Raw genomic sequence first — 15,617 nt, 5'->3', positions numbered from 1 at the left:
TGTATTGGCCATTTATACATATTCTTTAGAGAAATATCTACTAGTATTCAAGGCTTTGTGTTTTGTTGTTGACTTATAGTTCTCTTATATATATTCAGGATATTAATCCTTTATCACATTTATGATTTACAAATATAGTTGACCCTGGACCAACACAAGTTTGAATTGTGTTGGTCCATTTATATGCAGATTTTTTTCAATAAATACTATACTGTTTTTCATCCATGGTTGAGAGTTCATGGGTGTGGAGGGCTTACTGTATGCACTGATCTATGCCATTTTATATAGGGGACTTGAGCATCTGTAGATTTTGGTATCTGCAGGGTTGGGGCGGTCCTGGAACCAATATCCTGTGGATACTGAGGGATAACTTAAGTTTTTTGGGAGTCAAAAGTTATAAACAGATTTTTGACCATGTGGCAGTGGACACCCCTAACACTGATGTTATTCAAGGGTCAACTGAATTTTCTCCCATTCTGTGTGTTGCCTTTTTACTCTGTTGATAGTGTCCTTTAATGAGAAAAGCTTTTACATTTGATGATATCCAGTTTGCCAAATCTTTCTTTTTTTGCCTTTGATTTTAATGTCATATTCAAGAAATCATTGCCAAATGCATTATTATGAAGATTCTCCCCTCCCTGTTTTTCTTCTAAGGGTTTTATACTTTTAACTCTTAGATTCATTTAGTGTTAATTTTTGTATATGGTATAAGGTAAGGATCCAACTTCATTCTCTTGCATGAGTCTGTACAATTTTCCCAGCACCATTTGTTGCAAAGGCTGTCCTTTCCACATTGAATGATCTTGACACACTTCATCTGACCATATACAGGTATGCTGGAGTTTATTTCTGGGCTATTTTATTCCATTCTGTTGGTCTATATGTCTGTGTTTTTCTGCTAGCACTATACTGTTTTGATTACTGAAACTTTGTGTAGTAAATTTTGAAATCAGGAATTGTGAAATCTTCAACTTGTTCTGGCCATTTGAGATCCCATGTGAATTATAGCATTTTTCTATTTCTGCAATTCAAGTCATTGGGATTTTGATAGGAATTGAATTAAATCTGTAAATCAATTTGAGCAATATTGAAATCTTAAGTTTTCTAATCTATGAACACAAGATGTCTTTTTGCCTCCTTGGTTAAGTTTATTCCTAAGTATTTATTATTTCTGGTACTATTACAAACTGAATTGTTTAAATAGCTCTGAGATTTTTTTTAGGCTTTTATATATGATATCATGTCATCTATGAACAGAGATAACTTTATTTCTTCCTGTCCAACTTGGATGGCTTGACTTTTTCTTGCCTAATACTCTGAACTTCCAATGCTATCTATGTTGAATGGAAGTAGTAGACACTGAACCCTCCTGGGACTCCCACAATGTGTATATTGATACCATTTTCTTCATTCAGCTCCTTAGACTTGTTAATCCTTTTTTTCAGGTTTGCTAATTGTTTCTTCTGCCTACTTAAACCTGCTGTTGAAAATTTTCAATACAGATATTGTATTTTTCAGATCCAAAATTTCTGTTATAATTTTTCAAGTTATAGTTGACATACAATATTATATTAGTTTCAGGACTATAACATAGTGATTCAACATTTATAGTCCTTACCATGTTATCACCAGAATAAGTCTAGTAACCATCTATCACCATACAAAGTTATTAAAATATTGACTATTTTTATTATACTATATCCCCATGACTTAAAAAATAACTGGAGGTTTGTACCTTTTATCCCCCACTCCCTTCCCTCTGGAAACCATCAGTTTGTTCTCTGTCTCTAGGGGTCTGTTTCTCTTTTGTTGTATTTGTTTTTAAAGATTCCACATATAAGGGACATTAGATGGTATTTGTCTTATTTAACTTAGCATAACACCTTTTAGGTCCATCCATGTTTCAGATGGCAAGATTCCATTTTTTATGGCTGAATTATATCTATCTTTATTCATTCATCTGTTGATGAACACTTAGGTTTATTCCATATCTTGTTTATTGTAAATAATGCTGCAATGAACATAGGGGTGCATATTTGTTTTTGAGTTAGTGTTTTCGTGTGTGTTTTTTCCAGATAAATATCCTGAAGTGGAATTGCTGAGTTTTATGGTCATTCTATTTGTACTGTTCTCCATAATGGCTGTATCAATATACAATCCCACTAGCTATGCAAAAAAAAGGGTTCCCTCTTTTCCATATCCTCACCAACACATGTTATTTGCTGACTTTTTGGTAGCATTCTTACAGGTGTGAGGTTCTCAATGTGATTTTGATTTGCATTTCCCTGATGATTTGTGATACTGAGCATTTTTTTTTCATGTTTGTTGGCCATCTGTATATGTTCTTTGGAGAAATGTCAGGTGCTCTGCCCATTTTAAAATTGTTTGCTGTTCTGATGTTGAATTGTGTGAGTTATTTTTGCTATTAATCTTATGGGCTAAGTCATGGCAAATATCTTCTCCCAATCAGTAGGTTATCTTTTCAGTTTGATGCACACCCATTAGTTGTTTTTTCTTTTATTGTCCTTACCTGAGAAGATATCTATAAAAAAATATTGCTAAGACCAATGTCAATGAGTTTCCTGCCTATGATATCAGGCCTTACATAGAAGTCTTAATCCACTTTGAGTTTATTTTTGCTTGTATCTGTCCAATTTTCCCAACATCATTTATTGAAGAGGCTGTCATTTCCCCACTGTATATTCCTTCCAATGTCATAGATTAAGTGTGGGTTAATTTCTGGGCTTTTATTATGTTCCATTGATGTATGTGTCTGTTTTTATGCAGTACCAAATTCTTTGATTAATATAGTTTGAAATCGGGGAATGTGATGCCACCAGCTTTTTTATCCTTTCTTATATTGCTCTGGCTATTTGGGGAAATTTGTGATTCCATATAAATTTTAGGAATGTTTGTTCTGGTTTTCTGAAAAATACCATTGGAATGTTCTAATTTTGTTCACATATAGTTTTTCTGATTTCCTTCAGTTTTTTAAAACTGTGTTTTTCTTTAGCTTCTTGAGTGTACTGAAGACAGTTGTTTTAAGCTCTTTGTCTAATACATCTGATGCACTCTTTCTTCAGGGATGGTTTCTGCCACTTCATTTTCTTCCTTGAATGGACCATGTTTTCCTGTTTTTTTTGTGTGTGGTGTATGATTTATTCTGAAATTGGGTTTTGAGGACACAGTCATCTCTCCATCTTTGCGCACTCTCTTTTAGCTTGGATGTTCTCTGAGCCTAGGGATCAGCCTTAGGGGGAAGCTTCAGGTCTTTTATGAGCATATGTCTTACACCTAGGCCTGCATGTGGCTCTCAACTCCCCTGTACACTTGGCTTACTTGCCAGAGTTTCATTCCAGGTTTTTCTAATGTCTATTGTATGTCTCCATCTGTAATCTCTTGCCCCAGGTGCCTACAGGTTGGTAGTTCCCCTGAAGCTTTCACAAGTAGTGGCTGCCACTTGAGATCTGAGTTAGATGAAACAGATCAGTCTTTCAGGCAGCCACCTGACAGGTTAGCACAGTGGTCGGCAAATTCATTAGTCAACAGAGCCAAATTTTTTAAACTTAAACTATATAGGTAGGTACATTGTTATTAACTTAATTAGGGTTCTCCTAAGCTGGCCTTTGCTAAAAACATCCTCAATCTGATTGAGGTACGTTTGCTGAGGTCGACCCCTTCCAACTCTCCCATCCACACTCGTCTTGTATATCTCCTCTCATTCATCCTCTCTATATGTCCAAACCATCTCAACATACCTTGCTCAATCCTCGACACTACATCTTCTTTCACTCCACAACGTCTCTTGTTGCCCGACCGACACCCCCCATTTCTTCTAAATAGATTCGCCCAGGCCGAAAACCGACTTCTGCGCATGGGCCACGAAGTTTCAATTGCACTGTAGGTGCGCGCCCGCATGTGGTATTTTGTGGAAGAGCCACACTCAAGGGGCCAAAGAGCCACATGTGGCTCGCTAGCCACGGTTTGCTGACCACTGGGTTAGCATATTGCAAATAGGATCTTCTCTGCTGCCTACAGATTAAAGGAGGGAAATGGGCTGCTGCCTCTAGGCCAAGTCTGTATGATGATGGTTGGGGTGAAAAGGATGAGTGAAAATAACGTAATAGTTCCCACAGTTTCAAAGGTGGGTATTTCTTATTGGGTGTTTGCTGTAAACTTTGACTGTTTTTCAGAGATTCTATTAGGGTAGTTCATCCGGTTTCTGGTTGTTTTTGATGTTTCCATGGGGAAATGAGAAGTTAGAGCTTCCTAGTCTGCCATTTTGCTGATATCCTTTGACCACAATTGGGATTCTTGGAGTGATATGATCCCAGCAGCTCCATTTCCTCCAGTGGATTGACTTTAGTGCCAATTGCCACACTGAAATTGCCTGTCCATCATGTTCCACTTGGTAAGTTTCCCCCTAATCATTAGGTTATCTTCCGCCCCCCTTATTTCCCCCCCCCACCTCCTGCAGCTTAACTAGTGTCCCCTAGGGTTCCATACTGTGCCTTTTCTTCATGACTCCTAGCTATCACCTGTCTATTGATGACTTTCAAATTGATAGTGTTTAGCATGGCTTTAAGTCCTGGCTCTATATATCCAACTGCTTAATAAACATATCCAAAACAAACTTGTTGTCACCCCAAATTACCATTTTTTGCCTGTATTCTTAAGTCATTCAATCCATAAACCTGAGAGGCATCTTAGCTTCCTCCTTGTCTCTCATCTCTGATATCTAAGAGGTCACTGAAGCCATGTGAATCACACTTTCATAGGATCTTTTCTCCATTTCCATTGCCCAATGCCTTCATTCTGATCAGCAAATTTCTCATCTAAAATAGATTTCTCTTTCCAATTCACTTATCATGCCACAGAATATTTTCAAAGTATAACTCTGTTCATGACATTCCTATTTAAAAATCTTTCTAGGTGCCCCCATACCTCACCCCTAACAAACTCCTTGTACAGTATAGCATACCAGACTCTTCATGATTTTGCACCTGTTTTCCAACCACATTTCTACCTCTCATTGAATTCTCCTGCAAACATTCCAGGGCTGCTTTTGCCTTCATTCCTTTTCCCCACCCAAGATAGTTGCCTCATAAATGTATGTTGGGTTAAAAGAAGAACGTTGCATTACTACACGAAGACAGATTGTTTGAGCTGAGAAGTGGTCTTATTTCTACTTAGACTAAAATAAGCATGGTTTTTATAGACGTCAAAGAGGTAGGCAAATGAAGGAGCAGATATTTACATGACATTATTCCAAAAGGACTTTCTTATCAGAAACTATTACTGTTTTCATTCTCACAGGAATAGAATGCAGAAGATGGAGAGGCATCTATAGTTTGTAGCACATCCCAACAATACCAACAATAGAACATTTTCAACAGGATTGTGAGATCAAGCAATTCCCTGAATTGCCTCAAGCATTGCTACTATTTAAAATATGATCCTTGGACCAGTAACATTGGCATCACCTGAGAGCTCTTAGAAATTCAGCAGATAAACACAGTGAGAAAATATAAGAAAGTACCAAATAGAAGTCACAGAACTTGTACTGAAAAATACTCTAGAGGGGTTTGGGGTTCAGTGAATCCAGACACAGGGCAGTGGAACTCACCCAATCAGAGCAGCAAATAGAAGAAACAATGAAAACAAGTGAAGATACTTGAGGAGACTTACGAGACAACATCAAGCAGACCAACAATCACAGAAGGAGAAGAGAGAAAGGGGTTGAAAACTTCCCTAACCTGGGGAAAGAAACAGACATCTAGATCTAGGAAGCACAGGGAATTCCAAGGAAGGTGAAACCATGCTAACTTACAACTTTAATTAAATGTCAAAAGTTAAAGTCACAGACAAAATTTTAAAAGCAACTTATGTCTAAGGGATAAGACCATTAGCATTCAGGATCGAAGAAGAATGTTTTCCACACAAAATTTAAAGGAGCTTATCATTATCAAATTAGCCTTATAAGAAATGGTAAAGGGACTTTTTTAAGGTGAAAGGAAAGGGTGCTAATTAGTAGTAAGAAAAACATATGAAAATATAAATGCCACAGATAAAGGTAAATAAATAGAAAAGATAGTGGATTAATCAGTCATAATGCTAGTATGAAGGTTAAAAGTAGTAAATATAACTACAATAATTAAAGGATTCATAAGATAAAAAATGTTAAAAATGTGTGGGAAGAGTAAAAATGTTGATTGCATTCCAAATTCTAACTTATCAACTTTAAAATAGACTGTTCTAAATGTGTTTATTATATGTAAGTCTCATGGTAACCACAAATCAAATACCTATAATAGTTACACAAACTATAAAGAGAAAGGATTCTAAGCATACCACAAGAGAACAGAGCAAGGGAAGAAAGAAACAGAACTACAAATGGCAAATTCTCCACTCAAAAGACAGAGTGGTGGAAAGGCTATGGTGCCTATAGGAAACTCACTTCAGATGTAAGGATGGGAAAAGGTATTCTATATAAATACAAAGAGAAAGTAAGAGTTTCTACACCTTTATCAGATAAAATAGACTTTAAAACACATACTGTACTAAGAGATTAAGAAGGACATTACATAATATCACAAATATTAATAGACTCAAAGGGAGAAAAGGACAGCATTAAAATGCTAGGGAAATTTAATACGCTACTTACATCAATGGGTAGATGAGACAGAAAATTAATTAGAATAGATTGGCCTTAAATGATGCATTAGACTAGATGGACTTACCAAAATATATACAAAACAGTCTACACTTTCTTCTCAAGTTCACATGGAACATTCTTCAGAATAAATTATATATGAGGCCACAAAATATCTTAATAAATTTAAGAAGACTGAAATAATATCAGTCATCTTTTCTGACCACAATGGTATGAAACTAGAAATGAATTACAAGGAGAAAACTGGAAAATTCACAAATATGTGGAGATTAAGTAAATGATATGCTATTGAACAACCAATGGGTAAAAAAACCCGCCTTGAGATACATGAAAATGGAAATATATAATAAAGCTTACGGGATACAGTAAAAGAAATTCTAAGAGGAAAAAGGTCATAGGAAAAAATGGGCAACAGACTTGAATAGCCTTTTTTTCCAAAGAGGACAGATAGCCAAGAGACCTTTGAAAAAATGCTCAAGGTCACTAATCATCAGAGATGCAAATTAAAATGACAATGAGATACTACCTAACCAGAATGACAATAAATCAAGAAACAACAGTACTGGTGAAGATGTCGAGAAAAAAGAACCCTAGTACAAAGCTGGTGAGAATGTAGACTGGTGCAGCCACTATGGAAAACAGTGTGGAGTTTCCTCAAAAAATTAAAAATGGAACTGCCATTTGACCCAGTGATCCCACTTCTAGGAATATATCCTAAGAATCCCAAAAATACAAACCAGAAAGAATATATAGAGAACTATTTACAATATCTAAGATCTGGAAACAGCCCAAGTGCCCATTGGTAGATAAGTGCATAAAAAGCTATCATACATTTACACAATGAAATACTTATACTTGTTATGCAGCTGTAGAAAGGAAGGATCTTTGGAGAGTATTATACAAAGCAAAATAAGCCAGTCAGAGAAAGATAAATATCACATGACCTCGATTATATGTGGAAACTGATGAATAAAATAGAACCAGAAGCATAGAAACATGGAACAGACTGACGAATCTCAAGGGGGTGGTGGTGGTGGGAAGAGATTAACCAAAGAATTTATATGCATATACACTGCCCATAGACACAGACAATAGGGTGGTGAAGTCCTGGGGTGGAAGTGGGCAATGGGGGATATCTGTAATATTCTCAACAATAAAGATAAATAAGGACATCTGAATAAAGTAGGGATTATTGTTAAAAAAGAAACCCGAGCCAGACGGCGTGGCTCAGTGGGTGCATGTCGACCTGTGAACCAGGAAGTCATGGTTCGTTCCCAGTCAGGAGATATGCCCGGGTTGCAGAAGGCAGCCAAACATCTCATCATTGAGGTTTCTATCTTTCTCTCCCTTCCTTTCTGAAATCAATAAAAATATATATTAAAAAAAAATAAAAATATCAAGCAACCTAACTTTATAGCCTAATGAACTATATAAAAAGAACAAATGAAGCTCAAAGTATAAGGAAGGAAATAAAGATTAGAGCAGAAATGTATGAAACAGAGGCTAAAAAGACAATTGAAAAGAGAAACAAAATTGACAAACCTTTGGCTAGACCAGCCGTGGGCAAACTTCAGCCCGTTTGAAATGAATAAAACTAAAAAAAAAAAGACCGTACCCTTTTATGTAATGATGTTTACTTTGAATTTATATTAGTTCACACAAACACTCCATCCATGCTTTTGTTCCGGCCCTCCAGTCCAGTTTAAGAACCCATTGTGGCCCTCGAGTCAAAAAGTTTGCCCACCCCTGGGCTAGACTCACAAAAAAAGAACTCAAATAAAATCAAATGAAAGGAGATGTTACAACTGATACAAAGAATCACAAGAAACTACTATGTACATTATATGCCAAGAAATGAGACAACCTAGAAGAAATGGACAAATTCCTAGAAACATACAACCTATCAAGATTGAATCATGAATAGAAAATTGGAATAGACAGATTACTATTAAGGAGATTGAATCAGTAATGCAAAACCTCTCAACAAACAAAAGTACAGGACCAGATGGTTTTACTGAGAATTCGACCACCAAATATTTTAAAAGAATTAATACCAATCCTTCTCCAATGCTTCCAAACTCATTTTACCAGACCAGCATTACCCTGATACCAAAACCAGACATAGACACCACAAGAAAATACAATTTATAGGCAAATATCTTCAACAATACATTAAAAGGATCATACATCATACCAAGTGGGAATTATTCCAGGGATTTGTACGTACAAAAGTTAGATACAAAAAAGTGATCTTTTTTAAATTGACGGAAATATCTTGTGTATCTCCTAACAGTGAAAGCGAACCTGTGACACGCGTGTCAGAGGTGACACGCAAACTCAGTTCTTTGGTTGATTTTTCTTTGTTAAATGGCATTTCAATAGATAAAATAAATATCAAAAATATAAATCCTTGGTTTACTATGGTTGCAAATATCAAAAAATTTCTATATGTGACACAGCACCAGAGTTAAGTTAGGGTTTTTCAAAATGCTGACATGCCAAGCTCAAAAGGTTCGCCATCACTGAAATAGAACAAACAATCCTAAATTTTTATGGAAGTACAAAAGACCCAAATAACAAAGCAATCTTGAAAAAAAAATAGAGTAATCATACTCTTTGATTTCAAAATATATTACAACAAACCTATAGTAGTCAACAAAGTATGGTGCGGGCATAAAAGCAGACACAAAATAGAGAGTCAGAGAGTCCAGAAATACACCCACACAACTATGGTTAATTACAACAAAGGAGCCAAGAATATACATCGGGAAATGACAGTCTCTTCAATAAATGGCGCTGGGAAAACTGGACAGCCACATGCAAAGGAATGGAGCTGGATCACTAACTTACATAAGACACAAATTAACTCAAAATGGGTAAAAGACTTGAACGTAAGGCCTGAAATCATATCTCCTAAAATATCAGTCTTAGCAATGATTTTTTGCATCTGACACCCAAAGTAAAGGCAACAAAAGGAAAAAATAAACAAGTGAGATTACATAAAACTAAAAAGCTTCTGCACAGAAAAGGAAACTATTAAAAATACAACCTAATCAATGGGGGAAAATAATTTGCAAATCATATATATGATAAGGGGTTAATATCATATATATATATATATATATCATACAACTCAATGGCAAAGAACCCAAAGAAAATCAACTTATAAAGGGATAGAGAATCTGAATAGATATTTCTTTAAAAGAACTTACGGATGCGCAATAGGTACATGAAATGGTGCTCAACATCACCAAATAATCAGGGAAATGCAAATCAAATCCACCCTGAACTATCACCTCACACCAGTTGGAATGTCTTATCAAAATGATAAGTGTTGGTGAGGATGTGGAAAAAGAGAACCCTTGTGCACTGTTGGTGGGCTTGTAAATTGGTGCCACTACTATAGAGAGCAGTTTGGAGGTTTCTCAAAACAATTAAAAATAGAACTACTATGTGATCCAGCAGTTCCACTTCTGGGTATTTATCTGAAAACACCAACTCAAAAAGATATATGCCACCCCATGTTCATTGCAGCATTATTTACAATAGCCAAGTCATGGAAACAAGCTAAGTGTCCATCAGTGGATTAATGGATAAAGAAAATGAGACACACACACACACACAGAGGAATATTACTCAGCCATTAAAGAAAAAGACATTTTGCCATTTGTAACAACACGTATGGATCTTGAGGGAATTATGCTAAGTGAAATAAGACAAAGACAAATATTGTATGACCTCACTTATATGTGAAATCTCAGAAAACCTCGCAAAACAGGTTGGTGGTTTCCAGAGGTGGGGGTGGGCAATATCAGTGAAGGGGGTCAAAAGTTACAAACTTCCAGTAATAAAGTCATGGAGATGTCATGTACAGCTTGGTGACTATAGTTAATAATACTGTATTGTATATTCTATGCTTAGAATAGATCTTAAAAGTTCTCAGAAGAAATATTTACAACTATGTATGGTGACAGATGTTAACTAGACTTGTGGTGATCATTTCACAATGTATACAAATATGGAATCATTATTGTTGTACACCTGAGATTAATATAATGTTATATGTCAATTATACCTTAATAAAAAAATTAGCATCCAAAGCTTTACTTCAGATCTGTTATATCAGAATTAGCAAGTTTAACAGTATTCACAGGTGATTTACATTAAAGCCTGAGACATTATTTGCCTAGAGGGTTTTAGAAGAAATAAGAAGGGGGGGAGAGTATTTGATGGGAAAGACCTATTTTTCTCTCTTTTAGGAAAAATAATTACTGAGAATGATCAATGTGCACTGTATGTCCCCTTGATTGACCTCAATGATATAATACAGAAATTCCTCCCATGTGTAGCCAGATCTGTTCCCAATTGTCATTTCACAAGCTGCCAATAAGCGGAGAGCCTAGAAGCAGAGCTGCCTTGGGCGAATGAGAGCTATCAGAGTGGACGCTTCCAGGTAAGAGAAAGATGATATCCCCCAGGCGTCGGAGCAAGGGGGAGTCATGCCTCTCTGATTATGAAGCACATACATTAGGTCGCTGGAAGGAAGTGGGGGTTGGTAGAGGTGCCAAAAAGGAGCATCTGGTCGAATGTGTTGACTGGCCAGCATGAACATTGTCCCCTGACTCACCTGGGACACAAATGACTTACGTGTTACAAGTAAATTCTGTGGCCACATGTCCCCAAATAACATCTGATCTTCATTAGAGATGGCACAGTGTATTAACCAGATAGGAAATTCCAAGGGATTGTTCTCCAGAGACACACCTCGGGTCGGGGTGGGGGTGGGATGTGAACGCAGTAATGTGTGGATAGCCAGTTCCAACGAGTTTTGAGTTGCTAACTGGCCAAAAGCATCCAGAAGAGCCTTGTGGTTGTTCTGGGTTGGCCAAGCTTAGTGGCATGGTTCAGACAACAGCCACTCAGGAACGAAGCCTGATCAATCGGAAGGATCAGGCTACCAAGCAGCCCCAGCCCCCGACAAAGCGCAGTAGTTGTTACCACACAGCTGATCATCAGCCCTGGAAGACAGCCCTTAGACGCTCAGTCAGCCTCCAAATCAGTTGTGAACACAGAACACACATTCTACCAGGTTGAAGATGGAGGCTTAAGTGGACACTGAGCTCGCTCCCTCCAAAGAGCACATCGAATGTACAACTGTCCCTATAGCACTTCCTCCTAAGAGACAACCCTGAGCCAACTGAACAGCTTTTGCACAATAAGCAAGAGAGAGAGAGAGAGACTGTGTAGAGAAGTTTGGGGAACTGTGAGAGTTCTCTGGAGCTGAGGGAAAAACTCAAGACCGGAGGAACGGCTGAGCACCATTGTTGGTTTCCCCTGCGCATGGATAACAGGCGGGAGCTCTAGGCAGGTTCTCTGGCAGACATTCAGGGTGCTACAGTGTGTCCACAGCCTCTCTCCTGCAGCTAGATCCAGCAGGAACAGGAGGGCTCCGTAACATGCATACAAGAGGCCCCTCCACCCAGAGATTGATCCAGCAAGTACAGCAGGGTGATGCTGTACATGTACACAGGACTCCCCCTTCCAGACAGAGTGCAGAGCTAGAAAAATGCTGCAGTCCCCACGAGCGGGGCTACCCTGTGCAGAGATAGTGGGTGCTACTATGTGCCATGTGGTGCTGCCCCCCTGCAGAGTGTGGAGCGAGTAATACACTATGGTACCCACATGCAGGGCTGCCCCGTGTGGAGTGAGTGGGTTGCTGCTGGGAGAGAGAGCAGATAGCAGAGTGCAGGTGTGTGCACACAGGCTGCCCCACCCAGAGAATGAGTGCAGCTTAGGGGGGCATTGAGAGGCAAGCACACAGGACAACCCTGCCCAGACCCTGCTCCGACAACAGATAATTAAGACAACAGGGCACACCAGCACTAGGCATCCCCTCCCAGATTAGAGGGACAAGGGAGGATGCACACACCAGGCTGCCCAGAACCCACTCCTCAGGCCAGGCAACACAGTAGGCACCACATGCACCTGCCCTGACTACACGTGGCCCAACAAAACTGTTTGACACACAGAGACCATCTTTTCAAGTCTGGGGGAGAGAGCTATTCCATCCAACCCATAGGGACAAATACAGAAGAACATGCCCCAAATGAAGGTACCAGAAAAAACTCCAGAGAAATTCCCTCATGAAACAAGTAATTTTCCTGGTAAAGAATTCAAAGAGCCCTGGCCAGGTGGCTCAGGTGATGGAGTGTCATCCTGTACACCAAAAGGTTGCGGGTTTGATTCCCAGTCAGGGCACATGCCCAGGTTGCATGTCCAATCTTCGGGAGGGGTGCATACGGGAGGTAACCAATTGATGTTTTGCTCTCACACCAATGTTTCACTCTCTCCCTTTCTCTCTAAAAATCAAAAAAAATTGGGGAAGTGAACGGACATCCAGGTCCAGGAAGCACAGAGTGCCAAACAAAATGAACCCCAAAAGACCCATAATAAGACATATTGTAATTAAAATGGCCAAAGTAAAGATAAAGACACCGTCTTAAAGGAGGCAAGAATGAAACGAGTCACAAAGGGAAAACTCATAAGGCTATCAGCTGATTTCACAGAAACAATTTTACAGGCAAGATGAGCATGGCAGGAAATATTCAAAGTGCTGAAAGTATAGTATTCTACCACCTAGAATTTGCTTATGCAAAAACGAAAGGAGTTCACGACCACTAAACAGCCTTATAAGAAATGCTAAAGGATCTTCTTTATGCAGAAAGAAAAGGCCATAACCAGAAATAAGAAAATACAGGAAAGAGAAAAAAATCTTACTGGTAAAGGCAAATATATAATAACTACAGTAAATCAACCACTTAATAGCAGCGGAATTAACTATGAATACAATAAATAATCAGGGGATACACAAAACAAAAAGATTTAAACGTCAAAATAAAGAATGGAAGGGGTGTAAAAATGTAGTGCTTTTAGAATGCAATTGAACTTCAATGCCTATCAGTTTAAAATAGATTGCTGTAGCTATAGACGAATATATATGAACCTTATGGTAACCGTAAACCAAACCCATAACAAACACACAAACTAAGAGAAAGAAATCCAATCAAAACCCTAAAGAAAACCAACAAATCAAAGAAATCAAGAGCAGAATAAAGGCACAGAGAACAACAAAATGGCAATAAGCACACACCTATCAATATATTCTATGTAAAGGGACTAGATGATCTAATCAAAAGACAGGGTGACAGAATGGATTAAAAAAGTGACCCAATACACATGCTGCCTATAAGAGACTCATTTTAGATAGATAGACACACATGAGAAAAGATATGCATATAGAAATGAAAAGAAAGCTGGGGTAGCAATACTCATATCAGACAAAATAGTATGTAAAACAAAGAATATAAAAATAAAGACATTACATAATTTTAAAGGGGTTAATCCAAGAAGAGGATGTAACAGCCGTAAATATCTCTGCAGCCCACATAAGGGCACCCAAGAATATCAAGCAAATATTAATGGACATAAAGGCAGAAATTCACAGTGATACAATAATAGTTGGGGACTTTACTATTTCACTTACTTCAATGGACAGAGCATCCAGACAGAAAATGAATATGAAAATAACTGCTGTACGTGCCACATTTATAACCATTTAGAGAGCATTTCATCCCCAAACTTCAGATGACACATTGTTCTCAGTGCACATGAAGCATATTCCTGGAGAGATCACATACGAGGCACCTCCTACTGTTGCAGGGTCAGCACCCTTAGATTACCTGTCAAATACATTCCTCTCACCTGGCCCCAGCTGGAGAAGGCCCACTCCACGCAGAGCTGTTGGTTACAGGCCTGGGTGTCCACCGGCCTCTTGGCAAGCTGTGTGCACATGTCATTGGACACGGGAGTGGAGATCCCAGAGGCTTTCAGCTTCTGGCAGGTCACCCGGCGGGTCTGGATGCCTCCCCCACAGCTCCGGGTGCAGGCGGACCAGGAGGTCACCATCCACCTGTGGAGAGGAGGAGGTGTCAGTCTCGGGGAGAGGAACGAGGCTGTATGCTCTCAGGAAAAGAGCCCCCCCCCCCCTCCAGGCTCTCACCACACAGCTGCTCATTTGGGGGCCATGGCCCTTTTTACTGTATGTACGTGGAGTGATAGGCTGAAAACGGCCGCCCCAAAGAAACCTCCGGCAAATCCCTGGAACCTGTGAATGTTACTTTATTTGGACAAAGGGGCTTTGCAGATATAATGAGGGATTTGGGGATTATCCTATGTTATCTGGTTAGGCCTTAAACGTCATCACAAGTATCCTTGTAAGAGAAAGACAGAGGGAGATGCCACACAGAAGAGATGACAGTGTGCTCACAGAGGCAGAAGAGGGAGTGATGTGGTCACAAGCCGAGGGATGCTCAGAGGCATCAGAAGCTGCAAGGGCCAAGGAACAGACACTCCCCTAGGGCCTTTGGCGGGGGCACAACCCTGCTGACACCTTGATTTTGGACTTCCAGGCTTCAAAACCATGAGAGAATAAATTTCTGTTGTTCTAAGCTACTATGTTTGTGGTCATTTGTTACAGCAATCACAGGAAACAAATACCCTTTGGAAATGGACTAGAAAGGTGTATCCTGAAAGCATATGTTGAAGATCAGTTGTTTCAGCTTGACATTGGCCCCAAAGCCATGAGCCTGCAGAAAGTCTTGAGCTAGTTACACGGCTCTGCAGTTCTCGTACTTCTTACCAGCACCCGGTGTTTGGCAGAGGAGAGACAACTCCTAGGGAAGTCCCATCCAAACCTGTGCTTTCCAACCATTCCTCTCACCTCCTGACCCAGGAGCAACCTGGGTCCCACTGAAGCCCACATTGTTTCTGCTGGTACCCACTGTATTTGCTGCCTCGCCTTAACCCATGTCTCTGATGTTCAGTCCCTCAGGAACATGCAGGCTCCTTCCAGCTCTCTGGAGCTACGTCCCCCCTCTCTGAGTCA

The 15,617-nt window shown here is 39.2% G+C and overlaps 1 protein-coding gene across 1 annotated transcript in view; it reads right to left on the bottom strand.

The window, feature by feature from the left end:
* The window catches only part of ADAMTSL1 (ADAMTS like 1), a 393,380-nt gene that overhangs the window by 6,756 nt on the left and 371,007 nt on the right, over positions 1-15,617 (bottom strand). The window contains 1 exon segment of the mRNA XM_006764922.2: positions 14,435-14,642. Within this exon segment, the coding sequence (XP_006764985.1) occupies positions 14,435-14,642 (208 nt within the window).

Source organism: Myotis davidii, unplaced genomic scaffold, assembly GCF_000327345.1.
Source record: "Myotis davidii unplaced genomic scaffold, ASM32734v1 scaffold197, whole genome shotgun sequence".
Classification (NCBI taxonomy): Eukaryota; Metazoa; Chordata; class Mammalia; order Chiroptera; family Vespertilionidae; genus Myotis; species Myotis davidii.
This window is presented reverse-complemented; position numbering and strand designations above follow the sequence as displayed.